Genomic DNA, 20,112 nt, shown 5'->3' with positions numbered 1-20,112 from the left:
GAATCATGTGGCTGTACTTCATAAACAAAGTTTCTTATTAAAGGGCTAAGATCAACAATGGGAACATTTTTAAAGCAGGAAACTGGTGATATGAAAGCAAGAAAGCCAAACTGAGCAAATCAGCTCTGCACAAAAGCATTGCATGAGAGGCATCCAGACATTACCAGAGCATCAAGTCACTTTTACAGAACTTTTGTCTGTGTACTGTGATTTTGTGGTATCACTTACTTTGTTAATGACATGGCAAATCAGTTTTACTTTTCTGTTTGAAAATTATTCACCTCCCTCAGAATGTGAATGAACAAGGACAATGTAAATCTGTGACATCCTAAAAGCAGGACAGGAAGAAGTCCAGTTGATTGCCATCTTTCTGTACCACAAATGAAAAAATACACTCTATTGAGTCATTCTCTGTCATGCCACAACTGAGGAAACAAAGCCAAAACTTTGCACAGTCACACCTGCTCAGGTCCACGTGCTATACACAGTCCTGGTACCTCTGGAGCCATTTTGAGAAGCTCCCAATGCCCTCCAGCTCTCCTCTCTAGGGAGGGAGAAATGCAGTCTGAATCCATGAAGTTACACGTGCCTGCATATTCCGCTCAAAATGGCTCCTCTGCTGGGCCTGCGAGGAAGCCCAGATGCTTTTTTAAATATTCACAGCTGTTTTTTCAGTTCTGAAGTCACTTCCCTCCCTTAAGTTATGGAAAGTCATTTGCTGCCACCTACCAGCACAGTACAGACATTTTGAGAGCGAGGGAAGTGGAGGGCATATTCAGATACATTTAACAGTTCCTCTGCAGATGTGTTTGAAGGCTTTTTTTGGGTGGAGGGGCATATTTCCTTTCATTTTGTCCATAATGTTTTCCCCTAAGTTTAATACTGAAAGAGAGAAGCCTTTATTACTTCACAATTGAAAAAGCCCCAACACTGATTGTGCTTCCAGGAAAAGCATCAAATGATATTATAAACCCTCAGACACTATTCAATACCTGACGTCAGCCTTTTCATGAGCAACAAATTACTGAAATGCAGACCAAGTGAAGAGACGGCTGGAAAACTAATATTTTTCCAAAATAACAGCTGTTAAAAAAGCACTTTATGATGTCATGTTAAACCAAGATGTAAAAGCAGAAAGTTATTCATGGATTCAGCTGCTATTCTGAGAGTGCTTTCTGTGCACTCTGCCCTCCAGCAGCAGGCTCCACAGCACTGCTGTACAGAGCCTTTGCTTTTTTTATAGATGCACAAATGGAATTCAAAAGGAAAATTAAGCCTTTGCCAATATTGTTATCTAGGATAACTCTGAAACACCACCATTAAATTGTTATACATTTTTTTTCTATTTAATAAAAAAATTAAGTCTTTTATTGTTCATACTATTTCTTAGACTATTCTTTCTAAAGACTATTTACACATATTGGATATTCTGAAACAATTTCTTTTTCATGGAGGTATACCCATCACTCACTAAATACAAAACATGGAGCTGTTCTGTTAGATCTAAATGAACTCTGCTTGGTGAAGGCCCAGAAAAGAAATCAAATTTTATTCCACCTTTTAAAGAATCCTGATTCTAGATTTCAGTGAATCAGAGCTGACATTTGCATCTTGGCAAATTATCTTCCCACTTTTTCAGTCAGGTTACATCTATGTTGTATCTTAATAGCAGTGCCATACAGACTGCAGTGAAAACTGACAATATGTCAGATAGACTGTTAAAAATAAGAACTAATCCGAGGCTTTGAAAAAATCTCAGAATTATGGACAAAGTAAGTTGAAAAAATAACAAAGAACAAAAGCACAGTTACCATGCAAATCGTGGTAATAAACAATCTCAGGGTAATCACAGTGGTGAATAATCAAACTATACTTTATTTCAGAAAAATCAAAAACTACGTTCAAGAAGCTAGAATCTTCAGGTACTGGAGAAGCAATAAAATAATCTACAGAGGAATGTCATGCCAATTGCAATCACAAACATTTACAGCACTGCTTCAGTACAGCATGCATATTTAACCAAAGTTATCGCAACAAAAATGCTATGTGTTAACATTTCAAAACTTTAAATATAAAGGGAAAACATGAATAAGAAATTTTGGTAATAAGAAAAAATATATGTCCAAAAATCTTTATTAAACACTGTACAAAAAAAAATATTGCACTTTTAAATCAGACAATAAATATCTACAAAAGTATCTTACAAATGTTTAATTTAAAAAAACTGCTTAAACAATCAAGACCCATTGCTGATGAAAAAGGTAATGATCAGGAACATCCTCTCCTTGCAGTTAGCCTTGGACACGATAGTCCACCCTAAACATTTTCTATACAGTAGTGCTACCCTAATTCTCAGTGATGCAAACCCTCTGTGCCGGATGCTGTGTCTGAGCACTGCCAGCCCTCTGCCCGTCACACAGGTCAGAGATGGAACCCAGGAGCCAAGTCAAAGTGAGCATTCAGACCTCCAGTATGAGCAGTAGCTTGGAAACTACAAAAGGAAAAACCATCTATTTTCTGCATCGTGTGGGGTACTCTCTGCTTAAAGCCCTAGTCAGACAATCTGCAATATGGAAGATAATTTACCCAGGAATATGATGGTAAGAATTTATCAACTTGCAAATGACTCAGATGGTTAATGGTCATGATGGAAAAATCATCTTGGTGGAAAAATCCTCAACAGAGATTCCTTGCACTTGTCTATCTTCACAATTAATAATTCTTCCTTGGATATTTTTCCCCATTAATGGGGAAAAATAGAATGATTATTCAAGACAAGAAATCCGACAGGTATTTTGGCCAGTTACTGGCTCCTCATTTGACTTGATGTGCAAGAGAACAGTGCTCACAAGTGTTTGTTCACAGCTCTGACAAGGAAGCTTCTGTCTCATTTAATAGCAGTACAAAAGTATAACCATGCCAGAACTTTGATTGTACTTCAGAGACTGGAATTAGAACAGAAACAATAAAAAATGACACCTCATTTATTCAAAAGGAATCTATTGCTGCTTTGAAAATTGTACTAGGATCTATAGCTTCTTACTGCATACACAGAAATACAAGCAGGAAAAATTCAATGTACTTCTGTGTGTTCATCTGAGAGCTAGTATCCGTAAAGCATATCCTGTGAGATCAACCCTTAAGCTCAAGCTGTTTGTGAAAATGAAGCTGCTGCCAAAATTTTACAGCTACAAGCCACAGCTTCTGTAAATTTAAAAATGGTGTTAAATACAATGAAAAAAAACCCCAAACCAAAATCCTGGGAATCAATAGTTGCTGCATTTCCAAAAGTTTTTGAAGGATTTTTGTGACTCTTCCCCATAAGTTAAGGACAGTAACCAGTATTTGTTGCTTTTAGGTAATGTTTTTTCAGAGATAAAATTATAAATTATAGCCTGCAAAATTTTACAGATGATATGCCATAATATTATCTTGCTAATCCATCCGTGTTTAAAACATTAGAAGTTCCATTGCAAAGAATGAAAAATGAAAGCTCCCAGAAAAAAATACCTTATCCAGCACATCAATCCACAATACTGTGTCTTCATTAGCCCCACACTGCCATTTAACTGTTACAACTAATGTCTCATTTACAAGAATATACTTCAGGCAGGTTAGTTTAATGAACCACTCTTCTCTTCACTGCAGCATCATGAACTTGCCATAGAGGACTTACATTTCTTGGCATGATTGACAACATCTTTGTTTGTAGGTGTCTATCAAGCTTTAACTTTTAACTTTAGTTGCTTTACAAATGTACAGTAGTGAGTTGTATCCTTGCATTCGCCCTCTGAAAAATATATTTAAACATTACAAGGCTTTATAATGAGCAAAAAAGAAATAGCAGAGCTTGCCATAGCAATTGTAAACAACTGATGGGTTCCTGTTAGCTTTGTAATTATTTGAGTGTGCATTTCTGGCAGCAGTGGATTCAAAGCTAAACAAGGTCACGAGTAAGAGGTGTGATCTCACTGCATTCCTTTACTCATTGTCTGTTTCAGAACACAACCCCATCTTGGAGGTATTAACAGCTCGCTCAGAGACTTTTGAGTCACAACTGGCACAGTCATGTAGGGAAGTTTGCAAAAAAACTTCCTAAATATCCTGTTTCTAAAAGTGCTTTTGAGACTTTAATATCAAACTGGCCTACTTAGAGAAAAGAAACCCCAGGATTACGAAGTGCTCCTTGGAGAGGATAGTTTTACCTTTGATGTACAATCAAAAGCTTGTAGATTCAATAGTGTACAACTGTGAGTCATTTTCTAATATAACTGCTACAACCTATTACTATGCTCATATTTAAATAAACATTTACATACTGCCACAGGATGTGACATTGCAGTGCTGCCAGGTCACTGGTCTCTTCCTCCCCCTGCAGAGCTGCTCAGCCACGGGTTTGTTGCTCTGCCTGTGCACGCAGGACACTCGTCTGGACTGGAAGCCAGTCCCGCAGCCCACACTGCAGGGCCTCCAGGGGCCTGGCCGCCAGTACACATCACACCCCTCTGAGGAACAGTTCCTTCTGGCAGGAGGGCTGTGCAGGGAAAGAAATGGCAGTGAAATGTTTGCTTTTGTGCTAAACCCTTATTCACACAACAATAGAACCGATCAGCCCCCACTCCCCCGCTCATAGCACAGCCAACTAGACCAGGATCCTCAAGAGTTTCTGTGGTTTGAATATCTCCAAATATGGAGACACCACAACTTTCTGGGTAACCTGTTCCATTTTTTCTTATATTTAAGTTGAATTCCCTTTATTTAATTTTGTGCTCACTCATAACACCTTCTCACTCATGAGAAAACATGAGTTTCTTTAAACTAGTTTCTTACCCTGGAATAGAAAAGGTATTTTATCTTTAAGAAAACTTAACTGACCCTGAAGCACTCCATACTGGATGCTGTGTATTCTTGAGGCATAACCCCTCCTGGGTTCCTGAATTCATCGTGTCCACAAAGGGACGACTCTCTCTACCTCCTCTCCATTGACACAAAACAATTTGCCTACTTGTACTGCAGTGACAATCCTGTACCTTCAATTTGATCATCTAAAGAATCTAACTTGTAACTTCTTCCCACTGTTTACCTCTTTCTTTCATCACAAGAAGAGTTTGGCACTGAAGACCCGTTCTGGAGCTGACATATAAACTCAGGGTGCTGTGAACCTGCAGGGCGGCCAACACAGCGGCCAGAGCACTGACAATTGAGAGAAAGGGTGAGGGGAGGGAAAAAGAAACAGCCAAGTTAGTAACAACAGAATTATCCTCCTGGAGTTACCCAGCTACACAGCCCAGCCATGATTTTTTGCATCTTGCCTTCTGACTTTCCTGCCTGCTCCTAAAGCTACATGCATTGTCTTCTCTCATCGTGCCACATCCCTACTGCTACACAATTCTTTCTGTAGCTCTGCCCATTACAAACTTGCCTTGCTAAACTCTGTATTGGGAATGCAGCAACAGCAATTCTAATTAATTAGTTTGCACTTTGAACAGTAAATACAAACCTTATCAAGATGAACACAAGTTTGCTGCACGAAGAAAGAAACAGAAAATGCAGGAAAAGAGGCTTCTGTGCATTCTGTGAATTGAACAACTTCTTCAATGTGCTGTTGAAGCACATTCATATATCTTTTTTGGGGACTTCACAAGTACAGGTAGGCAAACTGTGTACTAACATGACTCCAATAAAAGCAATAAACTAGCTTGGAAAATGGAATACATCGTAATGGCTTAGCTTATAAAATACACTGCAGCTAATACTCTGGTTTCAAGTCATGCCTTCAACAAAAAAAAAGATGTTGCTCAGAGAGCATAAAATGAAAAAAGATTTCTAATTGTCTGGACTGAAAGGTGACTCCAGCCACAGAGCTCCTGCCTTGTGCAAGAGGAGGGATGTTCAGGCACAAGAGGAGGGATGTTCAGGCACAAGAGGAGGGATGTTCAGGCACAAGAGGAGGGATGTTCAGGCACAAGAGGAGGGATGTTCAGCCAGTTCATGGCACTGTCCCACTCCCATAATACAAGGAGGTTGCAGACAAACACTGTCACTTACCTGTGTGCTGGCCTGTGCTGGCCCCAGGGGACAGGGGTGCCCCAGGCAGGGTTTCCTTGCTGCAGGTCTGTCCCTGGCTGTGCAGGCTCCTGGCAGCAGGGCCAGGGTTCTGCCATCGGCCATGGCCTGGTGACAGGACAGCTGTCGGTGCCGAAATCCACTGCCACAGGATGCAGAGCACTCGGACCACGGCCCAGCTACCCACCTACAGGATGCACAGACACATTTACAGCCATTATTGCAGTCCTGTGGTCATTTGCAAAGAAAATGCAAAAGAACCTGTCCTTGCAAGTTTTAGATGTGAGAATAGTTAGAATCAGCTTCTTCTTCACTTGAGCATGGTTAACTGATGACAGCATATTTGCTAACAGAGGTTACAATGTTTGTTACCAGAATCTGTTACTGGGTGAGCCCTATAGACCCTGCTGGATGTGACATTCCAGCAGGAAGGAGAGTGTACTTTTCCATTACTTATAAAATGGATGGTAACAATTTAGCTGGTATTAAAGTGACAGCTGCCATAACTCATCCAAATTTATTACACTGAGATCTCACCAGACAACGACCCAAGCAGAACATGTTATTTATTGATTAGAAGTTGCAAATATTTAGTCAGTCTTGGCAGCTAGGAGCAATACTGGGGAGGCAGCAGGTAGTAATACAATCAAGTTGACTTGCTCTTTGCATAAATCCAGGCTAGAAATATAAAATGGACTTTATGTGTACCACAACAGTGATAACAGGAAAAAAATTATATTTTCTTCAGCAATTATTTCATTCTCTTACACTTCAGCAGCTTATATCCATTCAAGGAAGATTAATCTTTTACAGTCTGCACCCTTGTCTTCTTCTCCCTTTTAAGGCTGAAGTACTTTTGCAAACATTTGGTGCAGGGCATGCACAGCAAAGCACAAGTTAAGTAGATACTCAAGGCCTTATATTTGCTTAACTCTAGCTCTCCACTGTGACAGAGAGAAGTGACTAAACACATGCAAAACTCTTTGAATAATTAAGGTCCTGTGCCACTGACCACACATCTAAAGCCTTTATAATTCTATGGTTGCTTTCTAAGCAGCTGCCTTGAGATGAGAAGATTGTGCAGAAATCACTAAGTGGGAAAGTGGAATGGACATTTTGCACTTCCCTCCCAGGTCAGCAATCACAGGGAAGGAGAGAGGCTAAAGGCACCAAGAAGCATCCACAGGGCTATATTCCAGGCATCTGGGATGCTCTTCCTGTGTAGAAAGCATGGAATATTCCATAAAAGAAAACCAATTAATATTCTAGCATACAAGTCCATTAACTCGAGGCAGAGTTAATTATGTTAGCGTACACACAATTGCCTTCCACTGGTGATTGCATAAAGGCAAATTAAAAGCAGAACAAATCTAAGCATATAAAAAGACAATTCTCTTTAGCTATATGAAAGAACCAGTTTGTTTATGTTGTGAATACTCCAAGGCCAGTGATAATCGGATTATTTAGTCATGCCCTGCAATCCACTGAAAAGCATGACCTCGCTCAGAGGAGCCCCAGGACCTCTTGCACCCTCCTGTCTTCTGCTCCAAATGCTGGAGTTTCAGAGGGAAACCTGCAACTGAAGCTGTGTCTCAAACTATTAGTTTGATTTCAGTATTTTTCTACTGGCAACATGTTAGCTTTCTCTGGGCTGGCTGGAGTTCAGTATCACAATTTAAAATAATCTGTTTTTTGGCTGCTGCTAATGAAATATAAACAACTTCTCCTGATACATATCTGTGGCTAGGTTTTCTGCATTTAGGACAGAATTTAGAGCATACTGGCAAGATACACTCTCACAATGTCAGCTAAGGTCTTAACACTTCCCTGCCAACATTTTCCAGTGAGGGACAGCTCCAAAGTGTGTGCATCCCTCACAGAGTTTTGCTGATGGTGATGGCCAATTCTTTAAAGCAACAAAAAGCGCGTATTTTGAGGATCCTGTGGCATTTCCATTTAAAACCTGGAGAAACACCCTGTTGAGCTGGAATCCTCAGTGCAGCTCAAATAGTCTAGAGGTATGGTTTTGGCCTTCGGAGTCAGATGTTGTGATACACCTGTCTGTGATATAAATATTTTCAACCCCATGATGCCCAGTTGATCCAGTGATAAAACTGGCAGGGAAGGACACCCAAGGAGCACTGTGGAGAGGGGCATTAGAGAGAAATGAGGCATTCCTCAGGAAACATCTTACTGAGAGCTCTGCCAGCACAAAGGAGAGCAGGTGAACACAGACTTACCCTGGCCACTCTAAACACAACAAGCTTTCCCTCTGGAGTGGCACAGATTCCACAAAACTGCACATCCCAGAGTCTCAAAGGCATCTCCAGCTTAGCTTTTGAGGTGTGGTGTGGTAGCAGCAAGACTTGCTGCAGCAGCATGGACACACACTCAGCTCTTATTTATTCAGCTGAATCAAGTGTTTCCCTACTTACTTGTGATCCATTTCCACATCTCTCATGCTTTAAGGCTCATGATGGAATAAACCCCACATTCCACACTCAGAGGATAAGCACAGAAACAATTTCAGGAGGTGGTGAGTGCATTTTCATACACAAAGAGCTCAAGGAAATGGAGCAGAAGGAAGTTTACCTGGGAGGGCAGTCCTCTCTGTTGCAGGGCTGGTAAACAATCCCTGGTTTCTGCAGCTCTCTGCATTGGGACTCATTTACTTTCTGTTTCTCTGTGTTCATGCACTGCAGGCTCCTGGAGCGAGTTCCTGAATGCCCACAGGTGGCAGAGCAAGGACTCCACTCAGCATATTCCCAGGTGTAACCTAAGAAATACAATTGGAAGCAGTGTGAGAGAGGCACTGTACGCTGGAACTGTGTCACACTTTGATTGATTTGGCAGCACACTCTGTAGGCTGGACAGACACCACATCCTCTGTAGAAAAGCAAATATTTCAGCACTGTGAAAAGGGACCATGGGCCAAAGTAGAATTTAGTTCTGCTCAGCTTCCCCTCAAGTTCAGCCCTTACCTATGAGCATGAAGCCCTCTAGAAGGCAAATGAGATCAGCACACGAAGGGCAGAACCTGGCTCACAGTAGGAACTGATGAGCTTCCTTTAAAACTTTCATAACATTTTTATACAAGGAGCATTAAAAAGAGGAAATTGTAAATCAGGCTCTCTAGGTTTCCTGCTGTTCTACAGCAAGTTTGTCCGGAACAAAACTCATCTTACTCCAGACACATCACATAATTTTAGGATTTAAGAAAATCCTGTACTAAACTACAGAGAACTATTTAATGTAAAAATAATTTGCCACTGAGGCATCTGGCAAGATGAAAAAGGAATTTGTTCTAAAGAGCATTTAATATTAAAAACCGATCACCTCTAACAATTACTACCTTTATATTTAGTCAAAATTCCACACTTACCCCTTCCTCCACAATTTTTTTTGACACTTGGTAAAAGATGAAGTACTATGCAATGTTGACAGATTTTTATGTGATCACAGAAGGAGTCAGGTTTTTCTATAATAACCAAGAATAATTGATAGCTACCAGCTGTGTCCACAGACTCACTCTTGCAGCACATAATGAATTCTTTAACTTATTGTTTTTCAATGTTTCCTTATTACTTCTGGATTTCTTAAAATAATACAAAAGGGCCTTTTTCAAAGTAGAAATAGTTAAATTTACTGACTGCAGCTATGATTGAGAGACTGTATTGTTTGTTTAACTAGGATGACACTGCTCAGAAGTGCCCTCAAAATGCCTACTGTGCAAAAACCACCAAGGGGGTTTTACAGCCTCACAAATGCATGGGTATGGCAGTGATGAAACATTTACTTAAGTGTCAATCATAGTTAAAGTTCAGAACCAGAAAATTAAATCACCCCAAAATACTGCCCAGCCTGACTGGAGAGGGCAACCAAAAGGCAGTCCAGCTGAAGATTGCAGGTGGACAGTTCAATCACTGGCAGAAATTCTAACTGTAATGAGATCTAGATTAGGATCTAGGACTGGACCTAGTTTTTGAAAAATTCTATTAGGGTGTTTTCTGATTTACATTTTATTTTTTAAAGTAAATGTTTTGATGTGTCTCAGTAAGATTCCTTTGCACATGTAACTTCCTTCATAACCTCAGGCACTCCAGAGCCCTCCTCACCCATGAACAGTCACCGAGAACATCCTCATAGAGAGCACAGGGGATCTGATCCGACTGCTCAAGGCCATGGCAGATCAGCCATAAGCCAAATCAAACTGACACGTGAAGTGATAAAACATAGAGAAAAGCTTACAGAAGATTATGTTGAGGAACCTTAGAGAACATTCTTGAGAATTTGACATGGACATCTGTGAGCATGCAGTGTGCTCTAGTATATTGATGTGATTAAGGGTGTCTGCAGTAAGATCACTGCCATATTAATTATGATCGTCATGGAATATGTCAATTACATTAAAATCATTTTATTATAATGAAGATATTTCCAAAGATGACCTCAAAGTCAGTTATGTTTCAGTTTGGTGGGCTACCATGGAGAAGTTTGTTGAAGGGGAAGTTGATAAAACCTGTCTGATTTAAAACTGTTTAAGCAAAGACCCATTCTCTCAGCTTTTCAGATACACAGGCAAGCAGAAAGAACCCTCACAGGATATTTGGAAACACATTAATTACCATATCCAACTCTGAGTATGGGCATTGTCTACTGGCTTAAATAAGACCATTCCCATATGTGAAGCTACATATTGCTGAATTACTTTCAACAGAGAAAAGAAGGTTAGTTATCAGAAAAGTCTTTACAGAGCAAAAGAAGACATTGTAAAATTCAAGAATTTGCCATATAATTTTCAACAAACCTTCCTTCTTGACATTTACCCAAACTGACATTAGTTTTGCACTAGCTGAAGTCCGACATTGGAATTGTCCAGCAAATTGACCAGAGTTGGTGTTCACCTCTAGGATACGACCCCCAACCAGGGTTCTGTATTCCAAGGTCTGAACTTCCTCAACTGGGCTGTCTCCAAAGAGCCACTGGACTGTATTCCTGTGACTGGGCAGCACTGGGCAACCTAAAAATCAACAGCATTTTAGCAAGTTTTTCTCAGCACATTGAAACATTTGTGAACAAGTGCGTACAAGTGTGTAATTCTGCATAAAGGACATTACCATTCTAAACAAAAACAAGAACATAAATCCACTGAAGTCCAAGCTAGGGCCCAAAATCCTGACTGGCCCTTGAGAGGTATGAGCTCTGTAAGCTCATCTGTACTTACCACACTTCTCCATCATTTCCCTTTCAGTAAGTCCTTATACACTTAACTTCTATAGGAACAAAGTGGAAGGGGGGAGCAATGATTTAAAGGAACAAAAATTTCATCCCAGACTCTACAATATGCAAATAGGTCTGCAATTAAAGACCTTCTATCTGTTTGGGAAAGGAGTCATAAATGCATTAAATGAAATTCCTACATTTTCACTCCACAGGGCACAGGCAGGGATGGAAACAAAGGCATTCATTCAGACAGGAAAAAAACACAAAGAGAGCCCAGCTGAATCCCTTCCATTTTTTCAAGTGCAGCTCAAAGAGTAATTGCATGGCTTTAGGGTCAAGGTGATTCACCTCACAATGTTTTAAGGAAAGGTATTTTTTGAAAGGCTGAATAAAAAAACATAATCTTAATCTAAGTCCTCCTCACTGGTGATTGAGAGCTGAGCTAGAGTTAAGAAATCCAGGTGGTCACCAAACCTGGACTCTTGGGAATTGCACCCACTTTTTTCCATGAGGCCCGCGTTATTTTACTAAAATAAGTAAATAATATTAATGAAAAAGCAGAAAAGACAACACACCTATCCTTAGTGGATCTCCAGGTGCCACACTGACATTTGTTCCAATCCCAGATGCCATCAGGACATGCTTCCTTCTGCTTCCCTTCAATAACTGAGTGTTATTCTCTGTAAGTCTTTGTTCTGTAACACAGTGCATAAGATCTCTTCTGAGCAAGAATTAAATCATGATGCCAAAAAACATTTCAAATCAAAATATCCAGCATGCTAGTTATTAAGCAGAAAGATAATAGCAGTTTGGAATTCTTTAGGATCAACTTCATTTATGTAGTTAAATTATCAGCCTAAGAAATAAACTACATGTGTACAGGGAAACAGAAATTATTTATGTTTGTGCAAGTTTCTGAATAATTTAATAAATCAATACATTTATTGAATTTGTAAGAAAAACAAGCCTGTAACAGTGTAAAAACAAGACTTACAGGATGTACATCCTGTTTTTCATGACAACATTATTTATTATTTCATTGCATGCAAAAATTGTAAGAAAAATAATTCTCTCAGTGGAATCTGGCCAATTCCTCTGTCCCATTAGGTAGAATTATGACAAAATGTTATAATAGAAAAAAGAACATCTTTTAAATTCTCATTATGCATAGAGATAGCATAATGAATGTAGATGAAATGCCCATCACTATAGCAACTCCTCCTTTTTCTCATATGCTGGCAGAATAACTGCCAAAAATGTGGGCAATCTGTCAGTAACACACAGTTCTTACCACTTAGTCAACATTTCTGTTTTAATCAATGTACATAACATCACTGTCTTTCCTTCCAGAAGGATTTAATCTTTTGCTATATTCTAACTTCTCTGGGTCATTTTACATTGGCTCAACATTTTTCCTCATGTGTGATTTCTGTACAAAGCCTCCTGCCTGTCTGTAAACACCAGGACAAAAAAAGCCTCCACAAAACCACAGCGAGGCCAGTTCCACAAGCTAAGGACTGGTTGCCTTGTCAGCCCTTTGGGAGTTTTATTGGAAAGGCTGCACAGATTTTTTGCTACTGCTGGACTGCCCCTGATCAGGCAAGCAAGTCCTGTAGCCAAGCCAAAAATCTGATGGCATGTTTCAGACAACACTGAGCCACTGCAATCTGTAAGTCCTGACAGCAGAAGTCCTCCCATTTCACTGCAGTCTTGCACAGCCAAAAACGTGCAGAATTTGGCCCTCTCCTATCCAGCCCAGATTTATTTAAACAAATGTCACATGACCAGGAACTGAAACAAAATTTAGACTCTTGTGAGCAATATTCCAGTCACGTCATTATAATAATATTCCTCTCTGGAACATCCGAAGTTTTGATGCACTCCAGGAAAACTGAAAGCAGGAAGGCAGCTTCAGTCTACACTCACCCTCGCACAGAGGCTCCTGTTCTGTCTCTAGAACATCCTCTGCAGCCAGCAGACCCAAACATCCACAACCTGCCCTAGGAGTGTGCCCAAGGAAGGGATCTTGCTAGCAGGACTGGTCACAGGGAGCAGTGCTGCACTTTGCACAGCAGAGGGATGGGACAGTTCATCTCTAGAGCCAACTGATCCAATGACTGCAGTCATTTGCAGGGCATGACTGCATTATACAGAATTGCACTATTAATCTATTTACAATAGAGGTGTTTACATGGAGTTTTTTCTTTACATTTTCTGTTCTGGAAGCTCAGGGCACATAATCAGATTTTTTTTTGTTTTCCACCCCCCTACACTTTATTAGCCTCTATAATTAAAAAAAAAAAAAATGAACACCAAACCCCAAAACCAGCCTTTGCTTTCATTTTCCTGCATTTCCCTGAAGATTTTCTGAATACTCAAGCCTGCCCTGTGTCTCTAGTTAGAAGCACTGGCTCACTGTAACATGACAGTGGATTTAATTCCTAATGTGTCAGGTGGTTTAAGGGCTGATTATTTGTCGCCTGGAAGCAAGAAGATGGAACAACCTTGAAGGCACAAGTCAAACCATCCACATTGCAGGAAACACAAAATAGAGAACAGATCCGAGGGAATCAGATGCAATAAAAAATTTCAAATTTCCAATAAAGTGTTAAATATGCCCCCAACTATTTTATGGTCAAACTTTGATTATAAATTGGCTGATTTTTCTTATCAGTAAGGAATTCTCATTTAGCATTTACCAATTATGTGGAGAACAGATGCAGCCTCAGCTTTTCCGAGAGCATTAGCTGCTCTGCAAGTGTATGTTCCTGCATCTCGGTAGGAAACATTCCTCAGAAATAAAGAGCCATTCAAAACCAAGGAAGAATTGATTTGCAAAACATCCTTCTTCTTCAGCCATGTTACATTTGGTTTGGGAACACCTTTAAAATGAAAATAATTAAAACAATTATTGTGAGAGATAAGCCATAAAGTTCATGTTGCTAACTGCTGCCATAGCATTCAAGAATTCTGAGTTCCTGTGTCATTTCACAGATTGTGAAAACCTAAATAACAACACTGCAGTAAAACAAGCACTTCTCACACTCACAAGAAAAAAACATCTCAGTTGTGAGCCCTATTAATAATTCAGCATCCCACTAAAAATAAAGCTCAAAGGTTAAATACTGCAAGCCCAGCTCAAGGACAGCTTTACAGACTGCTGCCAGTCCTACAAAAGCAACGTGCTCACGAATCTCACTGAAAGATGTGACACCACTAAACCCAGTCAGGACCAGTTGATAGGAAGATCTGCACAGTGCCTTCTCATTCGGCCTGCCTCCCACAAGGAAGGAAGGACAGAAGGGAGGAAGGAAGATTGAATTTTTTATCAAAAATTAGGAAAAAAACTGGGGTAACAATATTTGTCTTGAAGAAAAAAATCGATTGGAAAGTACGTGTGGCCAATTTATTCCAAAACACTTGCAACAACTTCTCCAAGTTGTAGATGTGATCTGAACAGCTTGTAATGACAGAAGGTGAAGGGAAGGGAACAGAACATTAATAATGAAAAGAGGGGTTCTCTTGTTAAGCAATCTCAGTTACTGTGGTACAGAAGCCAAAGGTCTATCATCATTGCTGCTATAGTGCTTGAACTCTGAGAGCCTCAGTTCTTGCAGATAACATGTAATTTTCAATTTTAATCAATAAATTACTTTGAATGCTTTTTTAAAATGAAATTATTTTTCCACTGGCACACTACCAGTGGGAAGACTTCAACTGCTTTATTTTCCTCAAATACTTGCCTTAATAAAGAGATTTTGCAAGTTGGCAAATCAGGCACCTCACTGATGTGCTCTGATTGAGCTGCTGCAGCAGAAATGCTCTTTCCAAGTTCCAAAATCCTGGGGAGGCCACTGGGTAAGCTGGCACGTGTGGCACACTGAGCAGCCACACACGTGCACAAAAGTGTGGGGATGGGACAAGTCACAGAGGAAAAAAGTCTCTCACCTGAACCCTTTTTTTCACTAAATAAATTGGTCAGTGCTCACTGAAGACTCCCCAGCTAGGTTCTGCTGCAGGAGCTGACCCCAATGTGGGACATTTGGAAGCTGCAGCCATCCTGAATGCTAATTCAGCCTCCTCTCCTCACAGATCATTGTGCAGTATTACTTTACAGATGATGTCTTCATGATGTGGAACGGCCTTTAGGAACAACTTTAACATTTCAATCACTGGCTTAGCACTTCCAATGCACACCTCAAGTTTTTCCTTTGCTGTAATAGGAACCAGACATATTTTTTGGAAGCTGCTATTTCAGTGAAGGAAAAAGCTCCCCCCGCCATTTTGTCTAGAAAGGCAGTGAAGAGAAACACTCTCTGGGCAATCACAGATTTTATTCTAGACAATTCAGCAGCTGTTCCATGCTTTTAAACTCACGTAGAATTGTGTTTTACTGAATAAAGCTGATTAAAACAAGATCTGCAGAGTGCACAGTGGTCCGAAAACCAGGTTGTTTTTCAAGTTTCTAGAAGAAGCTTTATGCCACTTTGAAAAATCCATCTGGAATTAGGATGAGGTCTTGCTTTAAGGGTCTTTTTTCCATTTTACCCAGATTTCTGGCTAAAGTGCATAATTCTCAGACATTTTTCCTTTACAGTGTACTTTCCACAGCCATTCAGGCATATACACTCACTCTGCAGATGGGCTGAGGAGGTGGTGTGAGGATCTGAGCTGTTTTACTCTAAGGCCTAGAGGTTTGCAGCCAGACTACCCTCACTGGCACCAAAACCCAGCAGGCCACTCAGAGCCAAAAAGAAGGCAGAAGCAGCACAGCTGAGATGGGACTGAAGTAAAAAGGTTTAAAGTCAAATTCCACAGAACACAAAAACGTTTGGAATGATTCAAATTTAAACTTTTAACCTGAGCCTCTATCAAACATCAGTGCAGTATCACCTCATGATAGTCCTCCCTCTGCTCTCATGACAGCATTCAGACATGTAGCTCTTTCCCGGGATTTAACTGAACTCAAATATTTTTCTTCCAAACGGTTTATATCCTAGAGCTGTCCCAGAAAAATTGCCATGTCTCTATTCTTCTACGTGTGCCTCGTTCAGAGACATGTAGAGCCTTTTAAAATGTGAACTGGAGTTCAGTTTGCAGAAGACATCTGCAGAATAGCTTTGCCACTCATTTTAAGTTCAAAACTGGGTATCTGTCACACACCTTAAACTCAAGTTATAGCAAATGATTCTTCTTTCTTTCTCCAAAGAGCTGTATTTGTTTCTCTGTAGGGAAAACAAGTGAGTAATACCACACACACAAGTAAATCAGGCCATTACTCAAGTGAATAATGTGAGCACACAAACATAAATTGTTGGTCTGAGGAGAAGTGCAGACAGAGCCCTGCACCACAGGCCAGCAGCCAGTCCAGCTGTCATGGCCCAGGAATCCACCCAAGCCATCCTAGGGGTGCTGGCAGTAAGAGATAAAGAGTGTGTGAGGGGGAATCCATGGAAAACAAGCAGTTAAATAGATCACATTAAAAGCACCACTGCTGTTTTCCAGCAGCTGATGTTACGTGGATACTCTCGGGGTGCACCTATTAAAGAGAGTTGTTTGAGCTCAAAACAGCAGTGGGAATAATCACAACACCCCTGCACTGTATTTTACCCCAAACTATCAAGGAGTAAGACTTTTATCTAGGAGTTAATTATTGTTATGTGAACTGTGTGCTGAGCCCCTCTGAGCTGGCCTCTTCACAACCATTTTGAGGACCCTTCAAGATTTTGCATTTCATGGTTCCACTTCTTTTCCCACCTCTGTATTACATGGAAACCAATTCTCTATCTGAGATGGGACTGGGAAATGTTGGACTATGTGCTTAAGAACAACTGGTATTTGTAATCAAGCTCCTTCTCTGACCTCTTCAGTGGCTTTTGGTTAGGTTGCCATTAACAGTATCAAGGCAAATGCTCAGAATGAGTCCTGAGCTAAGGGAAAAAAAAAAAAAAAGAGGAGAGGAGAGGGAGAGGGAGAAGGAGAGGGAGAGGGAGAGGGACTCTGCAGCCAGGACACAGCTCTATGGCAGAAATCAGGACCTCTAACCCTGCCTTTCAGGGGAACCCAAAACTGGGAAAAAATGCTTCCAGAGTTGGGCATCCATTCTCTACACAGTAGAGAAACCACTCAGAAAAGGCTGATATCTCCTGATAGAGAGAGAAATAGATTAAAGAAATAATGCTGGAGAAAAAGATATCCCTATAGTCCAGCTCCTTCACATTCTTGGGCAAAGCAGTACAAGCATTTCAAGCTCTTCTGGACAGCTTCACTTTATCTGTATGTTCCTCTGGCCAGTGAAAAATCCTTTTCTGCTGTACATCTCATGAGAGACAGAGTTCTTGTTTATATTTTCATTTCTGGAATTCCTACCAGGAGAAACCCCTGCTGTTAGAGGACACTTAGGAAAACTAGTTTTAGGTGTGCATTTAGTTTTTTGCTTAGGAGTACCTTGCATAAAACTCCATCTCATAGCCCATCACAAGCACAAAGCAGGCAGCTTTAGCACATTTCAGGTGCAAAACCTTCCATTGTGCAGATTTTCAGTGCTTCTTCTTTAGAAATTAGACTCCATATTTACTGCTCCTAAGATTTCCCTTCCCTACTGATATGCAGCACTGCACACTGAGCTAAGTCTCAGCTAGGAGCTCTTGGGAAAGAGCAGGCAAAGTACACAATTCCCACATTCCTCTTGTGACAAGGCTCTTCCAGTTGCACTGTGAAAAGCACCGATTTTCCTACACAGAAACTGCAGGACAGAGTTCAAGCATGCCATCAAAATCAAGAAAAAGTTCATTTTTTTTTCCTAGGCAAATAGTTGAGGCCCAAAACCTCTGGGTAAAACATCCTTTAGAACTCATATAAATAAAAACCTAAGAGTTTCAAGCAGTTTTCTCATCCAAGTAGAAATGAAACTAGCAAAAATAAGCCAAAATCAAGTTGCTTTTTTTTTCCCCCTTCCCTTAAAGGGGCCAAAATTACTCTCCAGCTTTGGGACATATTTGTAGGACTTCATGGAGGACTTTTTCTTGTGCACAAGGTTGAATTTTACAGCAGATGCTTGACTCTCACTCAAAGATTGATTTACAGAGGGACTTTAAATAAACAAAACTAACTTCCACACTGTCTTCAGGAGCCTTTTTTCGTTACAGAATTATAGCAAGAACACTGACAAGCTGAATAATTCCTGGTTTGATCCCCAGAGAGTACAAAAAGGGGAAGGAGGAAGAGGGAAGACATGGCCTGTAGCCACCTTTGTTTCCTTCCTACCCCATCTCCAGCAGATGCAGCTGAGGATGAGCCCAAAGACTCAACCCCCCCAAACTGCCAAAGGCTCAGAATCCCTGAATGCAGTAAAGATCCCAGGGATTCAAATGGGAGATCCATCACTGGATCCAGAGACTAGCAGAATCCAACAATTATATCCTACAGCTCCAAGTCAGGAAATCACTAAGGCATGAGAGTAAATCCATCCCTACCAGGGAATACAATTAAACACATACTTAAAATTCAGGATAGCTGTAATTGTCCTTCATGAACAAAGATGCATTCCTGAACTCAGGCCTTCTTAGTTTTAGAAAAACCTTGAAAATGCAAATCTTACTCTTGCAACGGATCTAAATCCTCTTAAAAAGTTCTTCTATAGACCTAAGTGGCTATAAAACTTTAAAATTAGTTTAATCTATTCTTCTGACCTCAAACACAGGTTATTTTCCACTAGCACTGGAGCAGCTCTACAATACTCAATGTTCCATGAAAAAAGTCATTTTCCACCATGAGTGGCCCTGGGACAGCAAATGTTATGGAAAAAAACTCTATCTCCGGATGGGACTGCAAAACACGTGTTTAAAAAAAAGAGAAAAAAAAGGAATCTGCACTATAGGGTGCCCTTAAAATATTCAGTGTTCAAAACCAAATTTCCTCCAACCTTGAAAGCCCTGTGAAATATTACACACCATAAAAACCTTGGCCTACTAACTACCTGCTCTAAAACACTGGATATGTCTTCAGAAATTTTCCCCCCAGCTACGTAGAATCTCATAAAGTATTCTGATTTTCCCATTCAAGAGCAAGGCAGAACTGTGCTGGCACAAAGCACATTTTGCTGCACTTCACTAGAACTTCACCTTATTTCAGAGGCTAAATTTGCATGTCTGCCTTTCAGAGGAAACAATTCTGGGTCAGCTATCCACACAATGAATGATTATTATTTACCCACTAACACCTCCAGTGCACTGAGCATAACCTACACAGCAATTGCTTCCACTGCTACCCCTTGGTATTTTCTCCAGCAGAATTCTCAAACTGCCTTTATATTCATCTGAATTATGCTTGGGCAATCAACTTCCAGCGAACCCTAAAAAGCCTAAACCTGCTGCTACTGAAATTACCTGTATGAATCTTGCCAGCTTCACCAGGAATAAACCAGCATGGGACATTTTGGCACTCAGTGTTATCCCTAGCCTGCCCTCTGACAATGCCTCTTCTCTGGCAATCTTTCAATCTTTCTTTACCCCTCCTGCTTGCTACCAGCCATGCAGCAGCCCCTCTTCCTAGGTGGTAGCAGCATCTGGCAGGATTTAGGTATTCTTACCAACATCTGGTGACCTCCTTAGACAGGTTCCCAAAGCAAGACCCCTTCCCACCCCACTCTTGCCATGGCTCTGTCAGGTTCTGTTTAGCTCTCTGGCTGTCAAACAGAACTTAATCTTTTTTCCAGCTGCAGGAGTTTAAGGCTAATATTTTTCAAAATCAGGCATTTAAAACAAGGCAACTCTATTTAGCAACTAATGACTGCTAGAGTGAATTCTGCAGTGAACCCCCAAC

General features: G+C 40.5%; 1 protein-coding gene across 2 annotated transcripts in view; it reads right to left on the bottom strand.

Annotated features, from left to right (window-relative positions):
• Positions 1-1,878: 1,878 nt before the first annotated feature.
• Positions 1,879-20,112, bottom strand: part of ADAMTSL3 (ADAMTS like 3) — a 168,092-nt gene continuing 149,858 nt past the window's right edge. For both annotated transcript variants that reach the window (XM_041418466.1, XM_041418468.1), the window contains exons 24-31: positions 13,989-14,171; positions 11,865-11,984; positions 10,874-11,086; positions 8,659-8,842; positions 6,049-6,253; positions 5,084-5,193; positions 4,320-4,534; positions 1,879-3,790 (exon numbers count right to left, since the gene is read on the bottom strand). In XM_041418466.1, the coding sequence (XP_041274400.1) occupies positions 3,720-3,790; positions 4,320-4,534; positions 5,084-5,193; positions 6,049-6,253; positions 8,659-8,842; positions 10,874-11,086; positions 11,865-11,984; positions 13,989-14,171 (1,301 nt within the window). In that variant the 3' untranslated portion in view covers positions 1,879-3,719. The remainder of the gene's footprint in view (positions 3,791-4,319; positions 4,535-5,083; positions 5,194-6,048; positions 6,254-8,658; positions 8,843-10,873; positions 11,087-11,864; positions 11,985-13,988; positions 14,172-20,112) is intronic.

The sequence above is a fragment of the Onychostruthus taczanowskii genome, unplaced genomic scaffold, assembly GCF_017590055.1.
Source record: "Onychostruthus taczanowskii isolate IOZ18803 unplaced genomic scaffold, ASM1759005v1 scaffold6, whole genome shotgun sequence".
NCBI lineage: Eukaryota > Metazoa > Chordata > Aves > Passeriformes > Passeridae > Onychostruthus > Onychostruthus taczanowskii.
This window is presented reverse-complemented; position numbering and strand designations above follow the sequence as displayed.